Genomic DNA, 22,273 nt, shown 5'->3' on the forward strand with positions numbered 1-22,273 from the left:
GGCTCTGTGCTGACAGCTCAGAGCCTGGGGGCTGCTTGGATTCTGTGTCTCCCTCTCTGCCCTCCTCCCGTCATACTCTGTCGCTCGTTCTCCAAAATGAATAAATATTTAAAAAATGTTTTACATCATATTACTTTCTAAATGTTTTCTGTTTTGCTTTATCAACGTACTCCGACATAAAAGTTTTCCCAGGGACTTTTTATTACTCAAATGCTTTTTTAGTGTGACATGGAATAATTATGTTCTTTTAATCTTTCCCCATTGACAATTACAAATTTTCTTCCCTTTTTTTTTTTTTTTTGGCATTTACTTATTTTTGAGAGAGAGAGAGAGAAACACAGAGCATGAGAGGGGCAGGGGCAGAGAGAGAGGGAGACACAGAATCTGAAGCAGGCTCCAGGCTCTGAGCTGTCAGCACAGAGCCTGACACAGGGCTCAAACTCACAAACCGTGAGATAATGACCTGAGCCGAAGCCAGCCGCTCAACCGACTGAGCTACCCAGGAGTCCCCACATTTTCTTTATTTGAGCCCAGACGAACACTCCATGATTGCCATTCAGATGAAATCAGTAGGTATCAGCATTTCCAACCTGAGTGAACAGCTTGTGAGCAGTACTTGGATCTAATGTTTCTTTCACCTGCTACCATAAACTACCCATATTTTTAGTGCTAATAATTGTTTGCAAAAATATAAATTAGTTGTCATACTTTACAGTGAGTCTTACACGGAAGCGAAACTATTTTCGGCTGCTCTGACTTGTGCTGACATCAGACGTAAGGTTACAAGTCCCCGTCTCATTCCTCCTTCCTCCTCCCACAAAATCAGAGCTCCGTTCATATTTACCAGAAACATGAAAAAGCTTATTGAAACCTTGTTGCTTTTTCATTCTGGATCCTTCCTTTAAAAAAAAATTTTTTTTTAATGCTTATTTATTCTTTCGAGAGAGACAGAGCACGAGCAGGGCAAGGGGCAGAGAGAGAGGCAGACACAGAATCCGAAGCAGGCTCCAGGGTCCAAACTGTCACAGAGTCCGATGCGGGACTCAAACCTACAAACTGGGAGATAATGACCAGAGCCAAAGTCAGATGCTCCACTGACTGAGCCATCCAGCCACCCCCTGGATCCTTTTTTTTCATGTTTTATTATAAACTTGATTTGATCGTTATCCAAGCATTGCACACTTAACGCTTACGCAAAAGTTGCAATGCACAATCAGTACACGCCAAAGTAAATCTTACCTATCTAAGACCGAAGTCCACCTCTCCGGTGGTGCAGAGCATTTCATAAGCAGACGCTGCTCACAGTGACAACAGCCAAACTGGAGAAGAGTCTGGCAAGTGTTTCTCAGATGTTGCCAATGTATCAGCACTCATGCAGTCTTCAACAACGAGCCTGAAATATGGAGTTCACCTTACGATTTGTAGCATTAATTAATTTTACTATTCTTTGGAAGGACTGGAAGGGTATGTTCTAACCTGTGCCAAACACTTCCGGATTTTATCAATGACCTCTTGTGTTGGCACATGCTGGCTGCCTTGGAGTGGCAATGGGAGGACTTCGTTGTCCTTGGCATCCAAGAACAGGCAATATTTTTCAAAAGTATGGAGGTCCAGAGAAGCAGAGAAGGGGGGGTAACTGGAGGGCTATTTGGGACAAAGAAGGGATTCTCTCAAAGATGGAAGAAATTCTGGAGTCCTTGAGTCTTCCTTTGGATTTTCCCCACAGCAGGTTCTGAGTCAAGGACTTGAGTGCAAATAGTTTCGCTAGGAGGTAATTCCAGGAGATCTAGTGACTGTTCTGGAAAGGGAGGCATGGATGAGCAGATTCCCGCTTCGGGCAGCTGAGGGGTGATCTTTCCAGGGATCCCAGAGAGAACACACGTCAGAACTGCCTCCCTCAGGAGTGATGAAGCCAGGTGACTCACGCAGAAATCCCTGACCTTTGCCGGCTCTAAGTCCCTCCAGGGAGCGTTAATGCCCACATCCCCACATGTGCAGGCTGGGCTCACTACTCTACCCAGGTGATGCCCTGGGGCATAGAGGTGTAGGAGGGGAAGGTAAGAAACGGCCTGGGTGCTTGGCAACTGTCCACCCATCCTGCAGGTGGGTTGTGAGAAATGAATGGTGTATTCACGGATGGAAATCATGCAGCAAGCAGGTGGGCGGGCGGGGGTCCTGTTGCCAGAGAGTGGGCAGAACTGATGAACGTCTGGAACTCACAAGAGGGCATGAGATCCGGGACGCGGTGCAAGGGCTGGCCGTGTCAGGGCCCTGGACAACTTTTGGGTTTTCTTTCTGATCGATCCAGGATGGCCGTGGAAGGGGCAAATCTCACCAGGGTCTCTGAGTTCCTGCTCCTGGGCCTCTCAGAGACCCCCAAGCAACAGCAGGTGCTCTTCATACTCTTCCTGAGTATGTACCTGGTCACGGGACTGGGGAACCTACTCATCATCCTGGCCATTGCCACCGACACCCGGCTCCACACCCCCATGTACTTCTTCCTGGCTAACCTGGCCTTTGTGGACATTTTCTTCACCTCCACCACCATTCCCAAGATGCTGGCCAACCACATGTCAGGACACAGAGGGATCCCTTACGCCGGCTGCCTGACCCAAATGTTCTTCTTCATCTGGTTTGCTGGCATTGATAGCTTCCTGCTGACGGCCATGGCCTATGACCGCTACGCAGCCATCTGTCACCCTCTGCACTATGCCACCTCTGTGACACCACGCCTCTGTGGCCTCTTGGTGGCTGCATCCTGGACTGGAGCCTTCGGGAATGCCCTGACCCACACGGTATTGCTGAGTCGCCTCTCATTCTGCACCCACAACCGGGTGCCCCATTACTTCTGTGACCTCAGCCCTCTGCTGAAGCTGGCCTGCTCTGACACCTTTCTCAATAATGTGATGGTCTACACCGTGGGCGCCCTGCCCATCATCACCCCCTTTGTGGGTATCTTGGTCTCCTACACGCGCATCTTCGCCGCCGTGCTGAGGATCCCATCCACGAGGGGCAAGCGGAAGGCTTTCTCCACCTGTGGCTCTCACCTCTCTGTGGTGTCCCTGTTCTATGGGACACTCATCGGGGTTTATTTCAGCCCCACGTCCTCCCACACGGCCCAGAAGGACACGGCCGCCGCGGTGATGTACACAGTGGTCACGCCCATGCTGAACCCCTTCATCTACAGCCTACGCAACAGTGACATGAAGGGCGCCTTGGGGGCCCTCATCCGCAGGAAGCCAGTTTTTATTCAGTGACCACAACATCAGGATGTTTGAGTGTCCAAATCCGGGACTCATCTGTACAAAATCACCCTGTATAGTTCCAATCTTAGATATTTCCTTCACATCGCTCTTGGTCCTCTGTGTATTACTTCATCCTGCCAACGGCTATTTGCTGGACATCTATTACACTGCAGACACTCTTTTAAGGGCCGAGGATCCAGCAGGGAACAAACAAAATCCCTGACCATGCGGTGCTCACACCATAGCCTGAAGAACACATTGCAGCTAAAAGGAAGCGCTCTCTAGAGCACCTGGGTGGCTCACTCCATTGAGCATCCAACTCTTGATGTCGGTTCAGTCATGATCTTAGGGTTGTGGGATCAAGCCTCGCAATCAGCTCCATGCTGAACATGGAGTCTGCTTAAGATTCTCTCTCTCTCTCTCTCTCTCTCTCTCCCCCTCGGGGCATCTGGGTGGCTCAGTAGGTTAAATCTCTGACTTCAGCTCTGGTCATGAGCTCATAGTTCCTGAGTTCAAGCCCCACACCGGGCTTTGTGCTGACAGCTTGGAGCCTGGAACCTGCTTTGGATTCTATGTCTCTCACTCTGCCACTCCTTTGCTGGCTCTCTCTCTCTCTCAAAATAAATAAATAAATTTACAAAATAAAAGATTCTCTCTCTCTCTTTCCCTCTGCCCTTCTCCCTTGCTCTCTCTCTCTCTCTCTCTCTCTCTCTCTCTCTAGTAAAAAATTTCAGAACAGGAAGTGCTTTAAAAAAGGAAGTACTCAGTCAACCAGAGAGACCAGGACACCAGCCCCACTTTGGTTAAGATTCATGTTAAGCAACTATGATAAAAAGACCCTACAGCAAAGTCTCAAAATCTCCTAAGATTTTGCAGAATGCACTCAAAAAGTTTAGCGTAAACATCTGGTCTAGTTGTTTCCAGTGAGTTCCATTGCTAGGCACCAGATCCGATGGGCTTTTCTAGCCAGAGCTCTTGTGTTTATTTAATTTGCAATATTTGCTTCCTTGAACTACCTACACTTCTGTCACTCCCTGTTAATGGTCACCCAAAACAATAGCCATCGGTGGGAGGCAAGATCCTTATTTACACTGTTTTGAAGGAGCAGGAAGCTGTTGGCTCTTCTAACCTTGTGATGTTTCTGCCTTTGAAAAGTGGCCAATTCTGATCCGAGATCATCTCTTTCTTGTGATTCCTTGTTGCAAGTGGCAAGCAGCAGCCAACTCATGGTGACCTTCTAGCTCTTTCCAGTCACTTCTGGAAACACAGGCTCAGGAGACGTGTGGTCTACCTTTCAGGTCACCACCCAGGACGGTGTCACCAGATGAGGTTCTTTGGCATAACAAGGGTTACCAGCTTTCCCAGCCTGCAAAACTGTGTCTTTACCAGCGGACCACTCAGCTCATGCACCTGGTTTTTCATTTGTGGGATGTCAACATCTCCCTTCTGGTTCCAGTTTCTGTATTAGTCAGGCTGAAGAGTTCATGTGTTGTATTAGTTTCCTGGGGATTCTGTAAAAAAAAAAAAAACTAAGAAACCAAAAAAAAACAAACAAAAAAACCCAATAAAACAAGCAAACAAACAAAAAAACCACAAACAAAGTACCTTACACAGAAGTTTGTTGTCACACGGTTCTGGGGTCCCAAAGTCCAAAATCAAGTGCAGGCAGCTTGGCTCCCTCTGAGGCTGTGAGCGGGAATCTGTCCCGAGCCTCTCTCCCAGCTCGGGGGACTCAGTGCTCTGCTGGCCATCATTGGGGTCCCTTAACTTGTAGAGCCTGCCTTCATCTTTACATGGCATCCTCCTGCTGTGCATGGCTGTCTCCAAATGTCCCCTTTTTATAAAGACACCATTTCTCTTGGATTAGAGGCCCACCCCACTCCATAATGACATCATCTTAACTGTTGTATCTGCAAAAATCCAATTTTTAAGATATGAATCTGGGGAGGGGACATGATGCAACCCATAAGATTTTTTTAATGTTTATTTTTTGAGCAAGAGAGAAGGAGGGCAGGGAGAGAGAGGGAGAGAGAGAATCCCAAGCAGGATCTGTGCTGTCAGTGCAGAGCCTGACTCGGGGCTCGATCTCACAAACCGTGAGATAGTGACCTGAGCTGAGACGATGGAGATCAAGGAGATGCCCTTCTTAGGAACTCTGCAGCTGTCATAACTTTTCTGGTACAAATTAGTGCAAACAGGCACAGGGTAAGCCCTTGATTTCAAAGGAATTCTCTAGAACTCTTAGTAGGCTATTGGCTTTGAGTCAGGAACCACACCCAAAGTTCTTTCCCAGACAGAATTTTTGCATTCCTCGATTTACTCAAGTCTCTCTAGCACAGTAATGGCGGCTACTGGAGGTCACTTGAAATCAAAGGTCATGGGTGGAACGGTGGGCTGGTCTCAGACTCCTGATAGTGACGCTCAGCTAGGAATGCCTGCGTCCCTCACCTGAGCCTGCATGTCTGTGAGAGTGGCCCCGGACATTTCCCCCTTGGCCGGAGGAAACAGCCCTCGTGGATTTTGCTAATGATTGCAGGGTGCACCTTAGCAACAACCATCGGGAAACTTTGAAAAAGTAAGACTCTTACACATATTTCTGGAGGGTGCACAGCGCACTTGGGGACCGAGCAGCAAGGTTATAGGGAGAGAGGGAACACAGACCTCAGCCTTTGCATTTACTCGGGTCCAAGGATGGGGTTTTGGGGGCTCACTCTGTATTGGCTAATTTAAGACATAAGAGCAATAATTAGGGAGTAGGAAGGGAAAGGTGGGTCACTTAAGTGGCCTATTATCTAGATTATCCAGAGGTTTCTAAAAAGGGAACTTCGTGCTGAGGGCGCCCCCATTCCTTATCTGGTTGTTCTATTAGTGACTGTGGCATTATTCAAGATGGGTGAATTATCTGGTCATGAAAACGAAGGAAATCCTTCCCCGGGGCAGCCTGGGTGGCTCAGTTGGTTGAGCATCTGACTCTTGACTTTGGCTCAGGTCATGACCCCAGGGTTTTGGGATCCAGCCCCATGTCAGGCTCTGGGCTGAGTGTGGAGCCTGCTTGAGATTCTCTCTCTCCTTCTACCCCTCCCCACCTCTTAAAAAAAAAAAAAAAGGAAACCCTGCCCTTTGTGCCAACATGGATGGCCCCAGGGCAGCACACTAAGTGAAATAAGTCAGACCAAGAAAGACAAACACTGTTGTATCTTGCTGATAAGAGGAATCTAAAACAAAACAAAGAGAAGGAAAAAAAAAATTCTGAGATCCAGAGAACTGATGGATGGTTGCCAGAGGCTGAGGGTGAGTCATAGGGAAAATGGGTAAAGGTGGTCAAAAGGTACAAATTTCCAATTATAAAATAAATAAGTCATTGAGTGTAACGTCCAGCCTGGTGACTGTCGTTGACGATCCTGTACTATATTTTGAAAGTCCCTAAGGGAGTGGAGCTTAAAACTTCTCTTCACAAGACAAAAGGAGAGTCTGAGCCTATGTGGTGATGGACGTTAACTAGCCATACTGTGGTCTTTCACAATAGATATAAACATCAAATTATTATGTTGTACACCTGAAACCAAAAACAAATAAACAATCAAGCAAGCAAACAAAACAATCTGATTCAGGACAAAAGTCCACAAACTACAAGCTAGGGACCAAATCTGGCCCACCACCTGTTTGGGTAAATAAAATTGATTGAAACACATTTTTTTAAAAAATGGACATCTTGGAGCACCTGGATGGCTCAGTCAGTTGAGCATCCAACTCTTTTTTGTTGTTGTTTTGAGAAAGAGAGAGAGCTTGAGCAGGGGAGGGGCAGAGAGAGAGGGAGACAGAATCTGAAGCAGGCTCCAGGCTCTGAGCTGTCAGCACAGAGCCCGACGCAGGGCTTGAACCCATGAACCATGAGATCAGGACCTAAGCCGAAGTCAGACACCTAACCAGCTGAGCCACCCAGACACCCTGAGCATCCAACTCTTGATTTCAGCTCAGATCATGATCCCAGGGTCATGGGATTGAGCCCCAAGTCTGGATCTGCACTGAGCATGGAGCCTACTTAGGATTCTCTCTGTCTGTCTGTCTGTCTGTCTGTCTCTCTCTCTCTCTCTTTCTCTGTCTCTCTCTGTCTCTGTCTCTCTCTCTCTCTCTCTCTCAAAACTAAGGTAAGATAAAATTAAATTAGATTAAATTAAATTAAAATTAAAATTAAATTAAATAATTTTTAAATGGATGACTCTTAACCCTGTAGTAAGCAATACCCTACTGAACCACTGGCTCAGAAATCAGGATCATGGGCTTTCTCCAACCCTTTGAGGACTCTCATCTGTAGACTTTTCTATCCCTATGCACCAACTCTTGTTCCCCGAGTCCACATCTTTCTTATAATACTTTGCAAAACTCAGCAATGAGCAACCAAATCACAGTGATATTCTTGCTCCTTGCATCTAGAGATGCAGGCTTCAAAATCACTTGAGCGATCTTCCAAGTTCTCAACGAGTATAGTTTTGCCCTGGCCTTGACCTTAAAAGGGCACCCAGCTTTCTAGCCTCGGATACCATGTCCTCACAACCCAGCCACTAAGCTAATGCCACCTACTGCCTTGGCAGCAACCCCCCGCCCCCCTTCTAGGACCAGCTGCTCTATTTGCTAGGACAAAAGTCTAAATCTCCAGCAAAAAGAGAGCATCCCAAAATGCAGTATTTCAAACAAGACAGAAGTTGACTTTTCTCTTGAGTCCCAGGTCGGCTGGCAGCCCTGTTTGATGCAGCCATTTTAGGTACCAATTTCCATCAGTCCCTGAGACACTGGGGCTGTTTGCAGGCTGGGTCACAGGCATGTCCAGATTCCAGTTTGCAAACAAGGGACCAAAGAGCTTGAGGGAGGGAGGTCTTCCGTCTTCAGGCTTCCGCCCAGAAGGTGCACACAGAGCTTACATTCACATCCCTTCAGTGAGGACTTAGCCTTGTGGCTTAACCACAAGGCAGACTGAAAAAGATACTGTAGGTACAAGGTCACAACTTCGTGCTATAGAGGAGATGGGAATGGAACCCATACAGAGCCACCATTTCTCAAAGCAGCCTTCTCCTTCCCACGTAGCCTTGGGCCCGGCCCCCATCTTCTCATATGTACGATAAAGATAATAACACCTAAAGCACAGGGATGTGAGCAGGTGAGACAAGATAAAGGCGTGCACACATGGCTGACAAGCAAGATGATTTTAGATGTTAAAGGGATAAACATGTTTTGTTTAAATGTGTATCAGGAGAAAACAAATTAGTACCCCAAGTTTGCACTAAGATGAGGCCAAAGAAGTTATCTGAGGGTTTTTTTAATAAAAAACAATCTCACAGCATTCATTGTCACCTAGTAACAACCAAAGAGTTATCAAAACAATATGAGCAAACGTCTTAGAACTATACTCCCAACAAAGGACACCTAAAAACACAAACCGTGTTGCTTTCTCAACAATTTCTCACTTTGTTGATCATTTTTTTTAAATTTTATTTATTTAAGTCATCTCTACACCCAACATGGGGTGTGAACTCATGACCTCAAGGTCAAAAGTCACATGTTCTTCCGACTGAGCCAGCCAGGTGCCCTGGATTGTTTCATTTGGAGCAGAATATTATCATCTCCTTCTAGTCTGATCCCACCCAGCTTGTTCTCTTGACTTTGGTTTAGAATGAATTTCTTCCGCATCATCTAATACGAGGTCTCTCCACTCATCGAAACCAATGATACAGCCCTCTATGCTCACTTCCTTATAAACCCACTCCTGCAACTGAGATCTCTCTCAGAAGCATCTGAAGACGACGGGCTCCATTGTCACCCGCATTTTTGGCCCTACACTAGTCCACCTGAGACTTTTTTAAATGATAGATTAAAAGAAAATAAAAATATCAAGTAAATGGTAGTGTCTTCGGTGCACAGACATGGCCTTAGCAGTCTGGGGAGGGCCCCCACCCTGTGCTCCTTCCACCACCCATAGTGCACCTACAGATGGGTCCCATGACATGCCTACGACTTCCAATACATCGTGTTCATGGCCCTGCAGGGGGCAGACCAGAACCACCAGGGCATTCATGCCCAGAGAGCAGCCATCAATAGTGATGGTCAACTGCTGGTAGGCAACAGCCCCTAGCTTCCTGATCTTCAATTAGATGACTCTAAACAGTCTGCAAAGTGGAGATCAGAAGTCCCTCAGAAGATCCCAAGAGGAACCAAGGGCCAGTTGCCCACAGCAGTAGCCCACCCATGATTGTGGCTCCCCGCCCTGCCTCCTTTACCTCTTACTTCCCTCCCTGCCTCCACTCTCTCACCGGGCTTCCAGGACTATCTCCCACAGATCCCTGTTTGGAGGTCTACTTTTAGGGAAACTTAAAATCAGGCACACACAGAAAGGTAGAGGGGATATAGGAAATGACCGAAGTTTGTAAATGCTGAGACACTGCATCTAAAACACTCAGTGCCTGGCACATAGTAAGTATTTAACAAATGTTATTAGTTGTTGTTTCTTTTTTAAAATGTGGTAGGGAGCACCTGGGTGGCTCAGGGCTCCCAATTCTTGATTTCAGCTCAGGTCATGATCCCAGTGTCGTGGGATTGAACCCCAAGTTGGGCTCTGCACTGAGCACGGAGGCTGCTTGAGAGCCTCCCTCTGCCCCTCTCCCCCGCTCATGTTCTCTCTTTCTCAAAAATAAGTAAATAAATAAATAAAAATTTAAAAACTAAAATTAAATAAATTAAATAAAAGACCTCTCACCTGTGGTCTTTATATACGCAACACTGGTTTCTACCACCCCACCTCTGAGTCCTCCTTCAGACATCACTTCAATTGCCACCTCCTCAGGGAAGGCTTCCCTGGCTTTCTCCCGAGGCCAGTCAGGTCCCCATGTTGCATATTCCACAGTAAAATACACACAACACATAACATGAACTTTACCATCGTCACCATTTTTCAGTGTTCAGTTCAGTGGCATGAAGTACATTCACGTGGCTGTGCAACAATCACCACCCGTCCATCCCCACAACTCTTTTCATCTTGCAAAACTGGAACTCTGTCTCCGATGCAACACTAACTCCCCCTGCCCCTCACCCAGCCTCTGGTACCCACCATCCTACTTCTTGTCTCTATAAATTGGACTCCTCTAGGGACCTCTTATAGCTGGGATCAGACAGTATTTATGCTTTGGTGACTGGCTCCTTTCGGTCTACATGACATTTTCAAGGTTCATCCATGTTGTAGCGGGTGTCAGAATTTCCTTTCTTTTGAAGGTTGAATAATCCATTGTATAAATATGCCACGTTTGTCTACCTTTATTCATTCATCCATCAATGGAGGGACACGAGTGTTGCTTCAGCTATAGGCTGTTGTGGATAACGTTGCTCTAAACATGGTGCACAATATTGTTACTTTTCATCATAAACTCATTCATTCAAAGTTCCAGGAATTCTAATATTCCAATGTTCAAACTGAAGGCATTTCAGGAATCATTTCCATATAAATGTGGGAGTAGAGAGGGATTCCACGAAACAAAACAAAACAAAACAAAGTCAAAGAAGGCAGCTTTGCTGGATGCCCAAGCTGTTGGTCCTTCCTAGAAGGAGTGATTCTCAAAGACAGTTTAGCCTGCTCCCCCCTCCCCCGCAGGCGACATTTGGCAATGTATGGAAACATTTTGTGGTTGTCATGACTGAAGGTGGGGTGCTAATGGCATCGAATGGGTAGAAGCCACGGATGCTGTTCCACTGTAGCCACTGCACAGGAAGGCCTTGAACGATCACAGACCGATCTGGCCCCAAATGTCAATAGCACCAAGGTTGAGAAATAAGCCTTAAAGGATGTCATGCGTTAACTCTTCACCACCCCACTGTGCACCAGCTCAGAAAGGCAGCAGCAGAGGCGAGAGGATAAAATCCAGGCTAAATACAGATCCCATGAGAGACCCTGGACCAGGACCCCGGTGAGAGGTGGCATCAGAGAGAGCAAATAGATATCAAGAACTATGAAGGGTCTGGGATGTCACCCTTTTTGTAAGCTGACAGTTTCACCTGCTACAGTTATGGATGCCAGCAGAAGACATGAGACTCCAGGGTCAGAGACAAAAAATGTTATTACCTGCAGTGCAGGTGGCATGAACTTCCTGTTGTGCCAGTTCTTCCCAAGTCCCACAGGGACCATTCAGGTGATCCCAGGTAGGTGGTGGAGGCCAACTGTGCTTATACCACAGCTGGGGAGCTCCAAGCTGAGAAATCCAGTCTTTTCTAGTGGATTACAAACAAACCTGCTCTACCCTTGTCTCAGAGGGAGGCATTATCTCTGTTATATGGACAGCAAACAAACCCACTCTCTGCTCTGCAGGAAGAAACTCTCTATCTTCCACAGCTGTTTGCTACACAAACATCCTTGAAAAGATAACCAAAACACATTGCCCAAGCCACTGCCTGTGAGTTGTATGGAAATGCCAAACACTCACAAAGATTGTTTCCCAATAGTGGTAGCACTGACACCCAATGGGTGGTGGCGACCGCTTGTAAGGGTCATTGAGGCTGGATGTCAAGCACGGAAGTCTGCCCAGGGTATAGTGTAGTAATTTGATGAAAAGACTCTAGAGTCAGACAGCCTGGGTTCAGATCCTGATTCTGTTACTTTTTAGCTGTGTTGCCTTGAGGAAGTCACTTGACCTCTCTGCTCCAGTTTATACTGCTATATAATGGAAATAGTAATAGCCTCTATCTCATAGGATTAGGTGAAAATTAATATATGAGCTTATATATGCAAGGCATTTAGAAGAGCATATGCTGATTGAGAGTCAGTGTTCACTGTAATTATTGGTAATTATCATGATGATGCCACAGAGCTCGTGGTCATGCCTGTTTTTCGGCATTTGTGGCCAAGCTCTGTAACCCACACAGTTCCCCTCGAGTCTGTCTCAGAGATGTCCAGGAGGACACAGGGCCCTTTGCTCCCTCCACCCCACGTGGACTTAGAAAACAGAACAGTGGGGCCGGAGCAGTAGTGGTCTCAAGTCCCAGGGCATCAGACAGACTCAGGTTCAAATCCTGGCTTTGCCACATGTCAGCCGTGTGACCTTGGTGAGCATTTTCATGGAGGGGGGGTGCCTCTGGGTTCTTACTGAACAAGGGTCTGGGTGAAGGGTCAGCGAACCTCCCCTCACACAAATACTACACACACGGCATGTGACCCACCAAGCAGATAATCTGGGTCATCCTTAGCCAGTGCCACTTTGATTATCATTGTTGTCATGTTATTCCTCAATGAGCAAGACTTTACAGAATGTGAAATGAGAAGGTCTTTGCTCTTTTCCACCAATAGTAAGTTCACTCTGGCTCCCTCGGTCTCTCTGAGTGCCTCAAACTCCAGGGGACACACCTGCCTCTGCCATCTGACCCTTGTGGCCTCATTTCCCACCTGCCACATTCTTTCCACCCATCTCTCCAGAGTCAAGGAATGCCCCCTCCTCTTAGACTCTCTCACCTGTGGTCTTTATATATGCAACACCTATTTCTACCACCCCCACACCCTCACCCTCAGTCTTCTTTGAGACCTTCAATTGCCACCTCCTCCGGGAAGGCTTCCCTGACTTCCACACGAGGCCGATTGTGTTCTCATGTTGTATACTAACATTAAACGTTAAAATTAACATTTTATCCGATATGCTCAGTGCCTACCCAAGTGCCCTCGGGCTCCCACTGCTCCCCCTGGCACCAACGGCTTCCTTCTTGCAGTGCCTGCATGGGGTGGGGGATGGGAGAAGGGAAGGGTGCCCCACGCAAGGACAGGCCAGAAGTGCTGGCCAATCAACCCCTCACCATAAACACAAGCATCCTTCAACCAAGAAGGATGGGGATTGATGGATAAATACCCCGGTTTACCACGCGCTCAGTCCCTACAACTCTGAGGAGCATGTTCTCTGCTGCGCCCCCAGAGGCCCCCAGGGGGACTGCGCCTCAGCTTTCCAGAGAGGTAACTAACTGGCTTCATCCAGGCAGCCTTTTACTGGCCTCCTTCCCTTCTCTGTCTCACCTCCCCACCTTCTACCCATGTCTCCTTGGGTAGCCTCCCAAATAAATTACTTGCCCTTGAATTCTTGTCTCAGGGTCTCCTTCTCCGGGAACCCAACCTAAGACGGCAGTTTACCCTATTACAATGAATTCTATAACTGCAGTTATGGGTCATCTGTCTCCCTGGGCTGAGTCATGTCCACCACCATGTCTTCAAAGCCCAAACAGTGCCTAGCATGTAGTAGATGCTCAATAAATGACCCCAAGTGTCACTGGTGAGAGGTGGCTGGGATGGCAATGGGTCCCTCTATGCTCACCACCGTCCTCAGAAACCACTGTCAGGAGAGGGGCTCACTCTCCCGAGCTATAAATGGCAGCTTTCACGGGCCTCATGCCCCACAGCGTGGACAGCTGGGCTCAGGGCCCCCAGGAACCCTGGATGACCCTTCCAGCCTGGTCAGCAGTCCTTGGGTGTCCCTGGGGCAGAATCACAAAGAGGGCACATGTCCCAGGGCTACAGGGCAGGGGGCACACTAGGGCTCTAATGCCATTCTCAGCCTCCTTCTCCTCTCCCTGGCGGCGTCAGATTGCACCTCCGGGAGTTCCCCGAACAAGAGGACATTCCAGTGACAAGGGTCTACCCTACAAGGCCACCGAGCTAGCTAGCCGGCCGCTCCTGGGGGAGGGATCCCTTTCCTGAGCCGGTGGTGTCAGGCCTGGAATTAGCCTCACCACCTGTGGAGGGCTGGTCCCAGGGACTCCCAGGAGGTAGTGGGCAGGGGTGGGGGTGTAGGGAGCTGACCTCTGATGACTTAGTCTGAGAAGGGGTGCAGAGAGACATGGGGGGGCTCTCAGGACCTCTCTCCAGCAGCCGGGTCAGGTTTCGGCTCTGCCATTCACAAGCTGGGTGACCCTTGGGAGGCGACTCGGGGCCTCAACTCCCTCCTCTGTAAATGGGAATAAATAGTTTTCTGCCTCTTACGTTCAGGGGGGTTGAAGTAAGGTGCTCTGAGTGGAGTGCTCAGCATGGCTCTGGGCACCCGAGCTCCACTCTTTTGATCACTGACATTCATTGAGAGGCAATTATGGTGATTTGCTTCGATAATAAGAGGAAGTGGGGTCTGCACAACCAGGAGGGGGAGGGCGGCAGGATAAGGGAGAGCGATGGAGAACAGAGTTGAGGAGGGATCTGGGCAGAGTGTCCCTTGATTCCTGCGCATGGGGAGGAGTCAGTGTCCTTGGGGCATGAGAAAGCTTCCAGAATGTTCAGTTTGCTACCATCTGGGGCCCCATGCTGATGGGGGATGTGAGTTCTTGGCATGACAAAGAAAAGGAAGCTGGCTTGGGGGGGTGGGCGGGAAGAGGGAGGCAAGGACTCTATATCTGGGTCTGACACCATGCTCCCCAGTGGTGCTGGCCACTGCCCAGTCTCCCTTGATCCCCTACTCCCGCGGTCACGGGCAGGAAACACAGAGGCCTCCCTCCTTCTACTCCATCCCACACAGAAGCTTGGATGCTGGGCTGGGGGTCGCAAGGCTCTGTCTAGGAGTCCAGGAGGGCTTTCTGGAGGAGGGGCCAACTGAACTGGACTTGAAAGGATGAATACAAGCTTCCTAGTCCTAGAAGGATGTGTGTGTGTGTGTGTGTGTGTGTGTGTGTGTGTGTGTGTAAGTGTGTGGGAGAGAGTGTGTGAATGTAGAGGGGTAATCATTCACTTTAATTAACAAGGATTTTCCGATCTTTTGGAGGCCAGGTACTGAGGGGCCCACAAATGACACTCTGAAGCAGCTCACAGTCCCAACTTAATGATCAAAAAATCACAATAATAATAGTAGCTCCCATATTCTGAGCTTGTGCTGCTGGGGCTCAGCGTGGGCAAGGCCCTCTGTGTTCATCATGTGAATGAATGAATGAATGAATGAATGAATGAATTACACCTTTCTGAAGGCAGGAAATCTAACCCCGATTGCTGGAGTACAGAGGGGAAAAGTGTGACAGGGGGTGGAAGGTGCCCCCAGATGCCAAGGCCTAGAGGTGGGGAAATGCCAGTCCTGCCTAGGAAGCAGTGTTGGGGAGCAGGTGGACAGGAGTCTTGAGTGACCAGCTGAGGAGTTAAGGTCCCCTTCTGTTCCGGTGGTGCTGGGGGGCCACATACAGACACTGAGTGGGGCCAGGGGGTGCCCCACCTCAGGAGGGCATCAGGCCCTGGTCTGGGCCTGCCTTGGCCTCCAAGAATTCCCAAGAGATGGTCCAGGTCATTCTCGCCCTGGTGGTCCCAGCCCATAGGGGCCAGGGAGCTGAAAGAGAGACAGACACAGGAGAAGAGAGAGATAGAAAGAAGGACAGGGAAACCCTGGAGAGAGAGAGACAGAGAGAGACAAAAAGATCCAGAGAGAGTCTGAGAGAACAAGACCAAAAGAGATGGGGAGACAGGGACACATGAATAGAGAGATGGAGAGAGATACTCATTGGAAAAGAGACAGAGGGAGACAACAATGAGCTGGAGACTCACCAGAAAGAGGAGGGTGACCCAGGGAGTCCCTGAGGCAGAGTGGGAGGTGGCAAAATGGAGTCCTGACCCCACGCCTGGGGGCCAGACAAGAGGAGAGGAGAAGGGAGGATGGGGGCCCCCACCCCACCTCGTCCCGACCCTGCACCCACACACAAGCCCTCTTCTGTGCTCCCCAAGCACAGATGGGGAAGGTGAGGCCGACAGGCCGGGCGCCAGGATCCTCCAGAGCCAGCGCTGGGACTGCACCCCCACAAGGGACCTGTGTCACCAGGTTAAAAATGGAATCGGGTCAAGCTCTTTCTTTCTTTCTTTTTTTTTTTTTTTTCCTTTGAGAAAATCCTAGGCCCAAATAAGGCGAGGGCTGCGGGGAGGCCGGTGAGCTGGCCAAGTCCTCCTGAGCAGCGAGTGGCGGCTGGCCCGGCGGCCCGGCTTGGGCCTCCTCCAGGACTCGCCCGGCAGCGGGGCGGTGCGCCCAGGAGCCTATAAGGGCCTCACCCCCGCCGGGCCGTGCAGTCGCCTCTGCCCGCAGCGCAGCCCCCACCGCAGAGCCCTCGGTGCCCAGACCCGACGCCCAGCCATGGAGGCCATCAAGAAGAAGATGCAGATGCTCAAGCTGGACAAGGAGAACGCCATCGACCGGGCGGAGCAGGCCGAGTCGGACAAGAAAGCCGCTGAGGAGAAGTGCAAGCAGGTGAGGCGCCAGCCGTCCGCTGGGCTGCGTCCCGCTGCCCGCTGCCCTCTCTGGGCTGCTCCCGGCCTGGAGGCCAGGCTCTGGGCAGAAGCGGGAGGCTCAGAAGCCTCGGTACCTGGAGTCAGGATGGGGACAGGGGGCGATGCTCTGGCTGGGAGCAAGGGGACCATTGTCTTTCCAGGGTCCCTGAGCTGGGAGAGGTGACGAGACCCCAGCAGGGCCAGTGTGAGCAAAGTGAGAGAGAGAAACAGGCAGACAGAGAGAGAGACAGAGGCAGAGAAAGACAGTGACAGACACAGAGAGACAGAGAAAGGGAGAGAGACAGTGAGACAGAGAGAGGGACAGAGACACAGAGAGAGAGCTAGTGTGAACATGAGCACACGGGAAGGGTATTTGTGTGTGCTGGGTGCGTGTGCAAGCCAGTGTGTGTAGGTGAGGTGGCATGAGGGTGCGTGTGCTAGAAGGGAGTGGTTGGCTGAGGGTGCGTGTTGGGGGGGTGTATTTGTGTGTTTGAGCATTTCCGAATCTGCACAGGTGGTGTGCGGAGGTTGTGTGTGTGTGCAGGTGGGCTGGAGAAAGTGTGCAAGGGGGAAAGTGTCTGTGCTGGGCACATGCAGAGAGAGGCACAGGTGTGTGGTGGCTGGAAAGTGGGTAAGGAAGCGTGTGTTTGTGAGTCTGCGAGCGCGCTGGTGGTGGTGCCGCCGTGGGCTTGTGTGTGCGGCCGGGAGGCCGTGTGTGTGGCTGTGCCAACGCTGACAGGACAGCGATGGAATGTGTGTGCGTTGAGGTGACTGTATTTGTACTGGCGTGTGTGTGCATGTTGGGGTGAGTGTTTCTATCAGAGTGTGTGTGTGTGTGTGTGTGTGTGTGTGTGTGTACATTAGTGTCCAGGTGAGGGTGGCAATGCCCAGCCCTGTATATACGTGCATGTGTCGTGGTGAGGGTGACAGCGTGGAGCTGTGTGAGTGTGGGTGACCCTGCCCTGTGTCAGGGCATACTCGGGTGTGACTGTGGGTCCACGCTGGTGACTGCCCGGGGAGGGTGGCCGTGAGTGGGTGTGTGTCGGGGCCCGCTGTGTCAGCTGCTGGGGGAACTGGGTGAGAGTCTGGGGACTGGGCTGCTTGGAGACTTGAGGGTGGACCCGAGACTCTCAATGCATCTGTGTGTACCTTGGGTGCCCCTGATGTCGCTCCTGGGAGCCCAGAAGGGAAAGGTGGGGGTGACAGTGACAGGCGGAGGCTTGGGACCCAGAGCTCCGGAGACAGAGACGAGCTTTCCAGGAGGTTCCTGCAATAGGAGCGCAGCGGGGAGCTAATGCAGCTAGTGGGCAAGGCCACTGGCTTAGGGCAGAGCAGAAGTCAGCTGTCTGGGTCTGGGCGGCCAGATAGCCAGTGGGAGGCGGGGAGGGGGTTCTGCTCCCTCCACAGCACCCTGTCCCCCACAGGGCTCATCCACTGCCCTAGCGTCAGCCATCCAACCCTCAGGGGCATCAGGGTCTCAGATAAGACACCGCACCCCTAGCCCTGCCCAGCCCATACGCCAGGCCAGCTTGGCAGGCAAAAGGGCAGGCTCTGAGCTCAGACTGGCCCTGTTTCGCAGCTCCGTCACTGGGTGCCCTGGAGCAAAGGCCTTCAGTGGGTGCCTCAGTGGCCCCACGTTTGAGATATGAAAGTGACAGTGGTGCTTCCCTCATGGCCACGGAAGGAGGAGAGGTGGCTGCAGGTGAGCCCTTGTCCTGGTGCCTGGCACAGAGTAAGCACTCAATAAATGCAGCATTATTTCCTGCCCCACCCTACTTCCCCTTTGGGCCTCCCCATCCCCGGCTTCCCTAAGAGCCTGTGACACATTCCTAGAGGCCAGCCCCGCCCCAGCGCTCCCTGCCACGCTCCCTTCTTCCCTCCTGGTTCCCCTCCCAGGCAAACACAGCCTCCCTTCTTGTGCTGGCCCTGAGCTGCCTGCTTCCATTTGTCATTTGCCATGAGATGCTTAGCTGGGAATTCAGAGAAAAGTGGGTTTATGGCTCTAATTTTCACTAAGGTGTGAGGGGACTGATACAGCATGATCTCCCAAGGCAGACACAAATTCAAAAGGGAAGACTTCTCAGAGCCTTTGGCCAGCTGTGTGGCCAAAAGCTGGGGACAGGTTCTCTGGCCTGCAGCCGGATTTTTATTCTGTTCTTGTTTCTCCACGAAGCCGCCCACTGGGGTGGACTTGTGCTTGAATCCAAGCTGGATCTTCTAATTTTGACTCAGGACACATTGCTGCCCTTCTCCGAACCCTCAGTTTTCTTATCTGTGAAATGGGGGCACAGGCTACCTTCTGATGGCCAGGCATGGAACCCAAGATTCCAGAGCCACATTCCCATGGGACAGATGGCCTGTCCTGCCTGGAACAGAGGCAGGAGGCAATGAGGGACTCAACTTACCAGGAGAGACTTATGCATCAGGAGGCCAGAGTGGGCCTCAGGGCCTGCCTGCCCCTTGGGAACCCTGCAGTAATGTCTCAGTTCTAGGGCCTGTTTGTCCAGGGTCAGAACAGGACCAGAAGGCCCAGCCCTCCCTGCTTCCTGCCCACTCCCCTCCCAGGGCAGTGACATCCGCCACAACTGGCCTTTGACCCCACGTCCTGCCTCAGCCCTGCCCGAAGGCCCCATTTACGAGGACTAAGGTGGGCAGTCCATGACATTCCCAGCTGTTTTACAGGCAGGGGAAACTGAGGCGCAGAGAAGGAAGTGACCTGTCAGAGACCTCCCAGAGCCAAGGCATGGCCACACCCCCCAGCAAGGTGCATACATCAGCACCCGCTCTGTGCTTACGAAACAGACAGAAGCAAAGGAGCCTGATTTGTCAGTCTCATGTATTTTTCATACCTGGCTCCAACCGCTGAAGGGTTTGGGATTGTGTCATTGATTCATTCTGCAAACTGCCCCGGGGGTTCCGTGGGGAGCCCTGGGCCTGGTGCCATGCTGAGTGATGCTAGGGTTCAGAGTGACCTCAGCCCGACTCAACGGAGAGACAGAGCCAGACATGGAGGGACGCTCCCTGTCCCAGCAGTCAGGGCTGGGCCAGAGGGAGGGACAGGGGCTGGGAGGGTCCAAGGCGGGTGGTGAGGCTCTGCCCAGGGCAGCAGGGCAGGCTGCTCACGGGAGGGGGCATCGGTGCTGGGTGTGGAAGGAAGGTGGGAAGACGGCGTGCTTAGAAGTCAAGAGAACCAGCCTTGGAATCAGTCAGCCCCTGTCTGTATGGCCCGGGGGCAAGTCCCTGGCTCATTCTGGCGCTCAGTTTACCCTTCTGTGACATGGAGCCTTAGTGAAACAGTACTTGTAGTGTGCCTGGCACTTTCTGTGAGAGCATGCACAAGGGAGGGGTAGAAAGAAAGGGAGAGAGAGAATCTCAAGCTGGCTCTGCACGGTCAGCCCAGAGCCCGACAGGGGTTCAAACCCTCAAGCCGTGAGATCATGACCCGAGCTGAGATCAAGAGTCAAACGTTTAACCGACTGAGCCCCCCAGGCGCCTCAGTGTGCCTGGCCCAGTCTCAATGCCTCATGGCACCCTGCCCACATTATCCCAGTCCCCACCCTTTGTTGTCCAAACGTTGCTGGAAAATGTGGTCAAAAACTCAACCATCTCACACCTGGATGAACCCAATGCTGCACCCCACAGATCCTTCCAGAAGGAAGTCAGGTGGATGCTGGGTCATGCCGACCTACCTTTAAGGAAATTGGCTCATTTTCTCAGTCAAGGCAAAAGTTTCGAAGCAGCTACTGGGCCACTCAGAGACTACCACATCAAGGCTTCCATTTTGCAGATGAGGAAACTGAGGTCAGGAAGGGGAAGAGGGTATCACAGAGCTGGGATTTGGAGCCAGGCTTCTGAGCTTATTGCCTGAAGGTCAAGATTAGGTCCCACAGACCCTGACATAGGCCTGAGCTGCCATCACCCTCCTCCTCCTCTGAGCCTCCCACTCCCCTCCCCATTCTCCAGCTCAGCGGCAGGACACTCAGTGGCCCAGAAGACGGGACACGGGGCCTTTTAAGAATTTGCACAGGCAGGGAGCCCGCGGGAGGGGGAAGGGGACTTAGTTGGTTGATACCGGCTTACATCAGGATCTCATGGTTTGTGAAATGGAGCACAGAGCCTGCTTGAGATTCTCTCTCTGGCCCTCCCCTGATTGCACGCTCACTCTCTCTCAAAATAAATAAATGAACAGTTAAAAAAATGAATCTGCACAGGCACACGCGTGCACACACATGCACACACACACACTCACACAAAGCATCTAGAATATTGGAGACATCACTTCAGGGGTGAGTGTGTAACCCAGATCAGATTCAGAGTGTGACCTAGAAGCCACATCAGTTTTATAGCACACCTTCTTCGGGAAGTTAGAGAAAAGGAGGAAGTCAGAGAGGGATGTAGGAAAGCAGGCCTGGCCTAAGGGCCTGTTCGGAAGTGGGTTCAAATCCTGTGCTGTGTGACCTGGAGAAAGTCATTCCACCTCTGTGGGCTTCCTGCTGAGAAGAGGAAGCAGGAAGATGAAGTGAAAGGCAGGGGAGGGCCTCCCGCCCACCCTGGGGGCGTGGACAGCGCCAGGGACAGAAGTCAGATCACAGCACCAGCTGGACTGGACACCCCAGACCAGAGTTAGGGGGAGGGGTGGGAGGTAGAGCCTGGAGGTGACTGAGAAATCTAATCCTCAGCTGGTGTGGTGGAGGGCGATGGAGAGGGAGAGGTGGAGGGGTCTGTGGTTTGTATCCGAAGACCTGAACTTCTCGGCCCAGAGCCGCAAGGCTCCCAAGACAAACAAAGAGAATTGAAAATTTGGGGAATGGAGGGGATATTTTAATTAAAAGGAACATGAGCCAGATGTGCAATCATTTTAAAGGTTTAACTGTTGCCTTCGAAGAAAATGGTCTTTGAGGGGGTATCTCTCTTCCAGCCAAGACCCCCAAGAACAGGAGTGGGGCGAAGCTGAGCCCTTCGGTCTTTTGAGACAGTCTGAGAACCACTCTCTTGGGGAATGGGGAGCCATAGCAGTTCTAGGCAGGGGGAGGGCAAACATAAACTTTCTAAAAGTTTCTCTGGTTGCCAGTGTAGGGGGCAAAACTAGAGGGGGGGCAGCCTGGGGTTTGAAGGACCATCCAGGCCCAGAGTATGAAACTCCTATTTCTGCCTAACTGGGGATCACCAGCAAGGCTGCACCCCTGAAACTGGGATGCAAAACTGAACATGTGCTCCTGGGAAATGGTATCAGGCCTTGCTTCTCTAAAGCTGTGATCGATTCTGAGAGAGTATCTGGGACACCCCCGCCCCAGCCCAAAAGATAAGCACAGCTGGCCCCAGGAGATGGAAAGAATGTGTAAAATCATATTAACAGGTAGCATTCGAGTGGTGCCTAGTATTGTCATCCCCTTTTGCAGATGAGGCAGCTGAGGCCCAGAGGGAGAGAGAGGACTCTTGTGAATGTGGGGGACGCCCCTGAGCCACAGGCACGTGGCCCCCAGGCTGACGCGTCCCCCGATCCGTCCCCAGGTGGAAGAGGAGCTGACGCACCTCCAGAAGAAGCTGAAGGGGACGGAGGATGAGTTGGACAAATACTCCGAGAACCTGAAGGACGCACAGGAGAAGCTGGAGCTGACGGAGAAGAAAGCCTCCGACGTACGTGCGCATTAACGGGGACGCCCGCGGCTGGGCCGGCCAGCAGCCCCGGGGGCCGGGCGGGCGGGCGGCCGGGCAGCGCCGGGAGGAAGAGGAGGAGGAGGAAGAGGAGAAGGCGGTGCCTCCCGGCGCTTTCTCCAAATAAGTCCCGAAAAGG

At 51.2% G+C, this 22,273-nt stretch overlaps 2 protein-coding genes across 3 annotated transcripts in view; both read left to right on the top strand.

The window, feature by feature from the left end:
* Positions 1-2,309: 2,309 nt before the first annotated feature.
* Positions 2,310-3,257, top strand: LOC115274401 (olfactory receptor 1361-like). The gene has a single exon (XM_029917843.1). It carries the CDS (start codon positions 2,310-2,312, stop codon positions 3,255-3,257), a length of 948 nt encoding a protein of 315 aa, XP_029773703.1.
* A 13,049-nt stretch (positions 3,258-16,306) lies between these two features.
* TPM4 (tropomyosin 4) overlaps positions 16,307-22,273 on the top strand; it is a 21,927-nt gene continuing 15,960 nt past the window's right edge. For both annotated transcript variants that reach the window (XM_029916960.1, XM_029916961.1), the window contains exons 1-2: positions 16,307-16,459; positions 21,991-22,116. In XM_029916960.1, the coding sequence (XP_029772820.1) occupies positions 16,346-16,459; positions 21,991-22,116 (240 nt within the window). In that variant the 5' untranslated portion in view covers positions 16,307-16,345. The remainder of the gene's footprint in view (positions 16,460-21,990; positions 22,117-22,273) is intronic.

This window comes from Suricata suricatta, chromosome 12 (genome assembly GCF_006229205.1).
Source record: "Suricata suricatta isolate VVHF042 chromosome 12, meerkat_22Aug2017_6uvM2_HiC, whole genome shotgun sequence".
Classification (NCBI taxonomy): Eukaryota; Metazoa; Chordata; class Mammalia; order Carnivora; family Herpestidae; genus Suricata; species Suricata suricatta.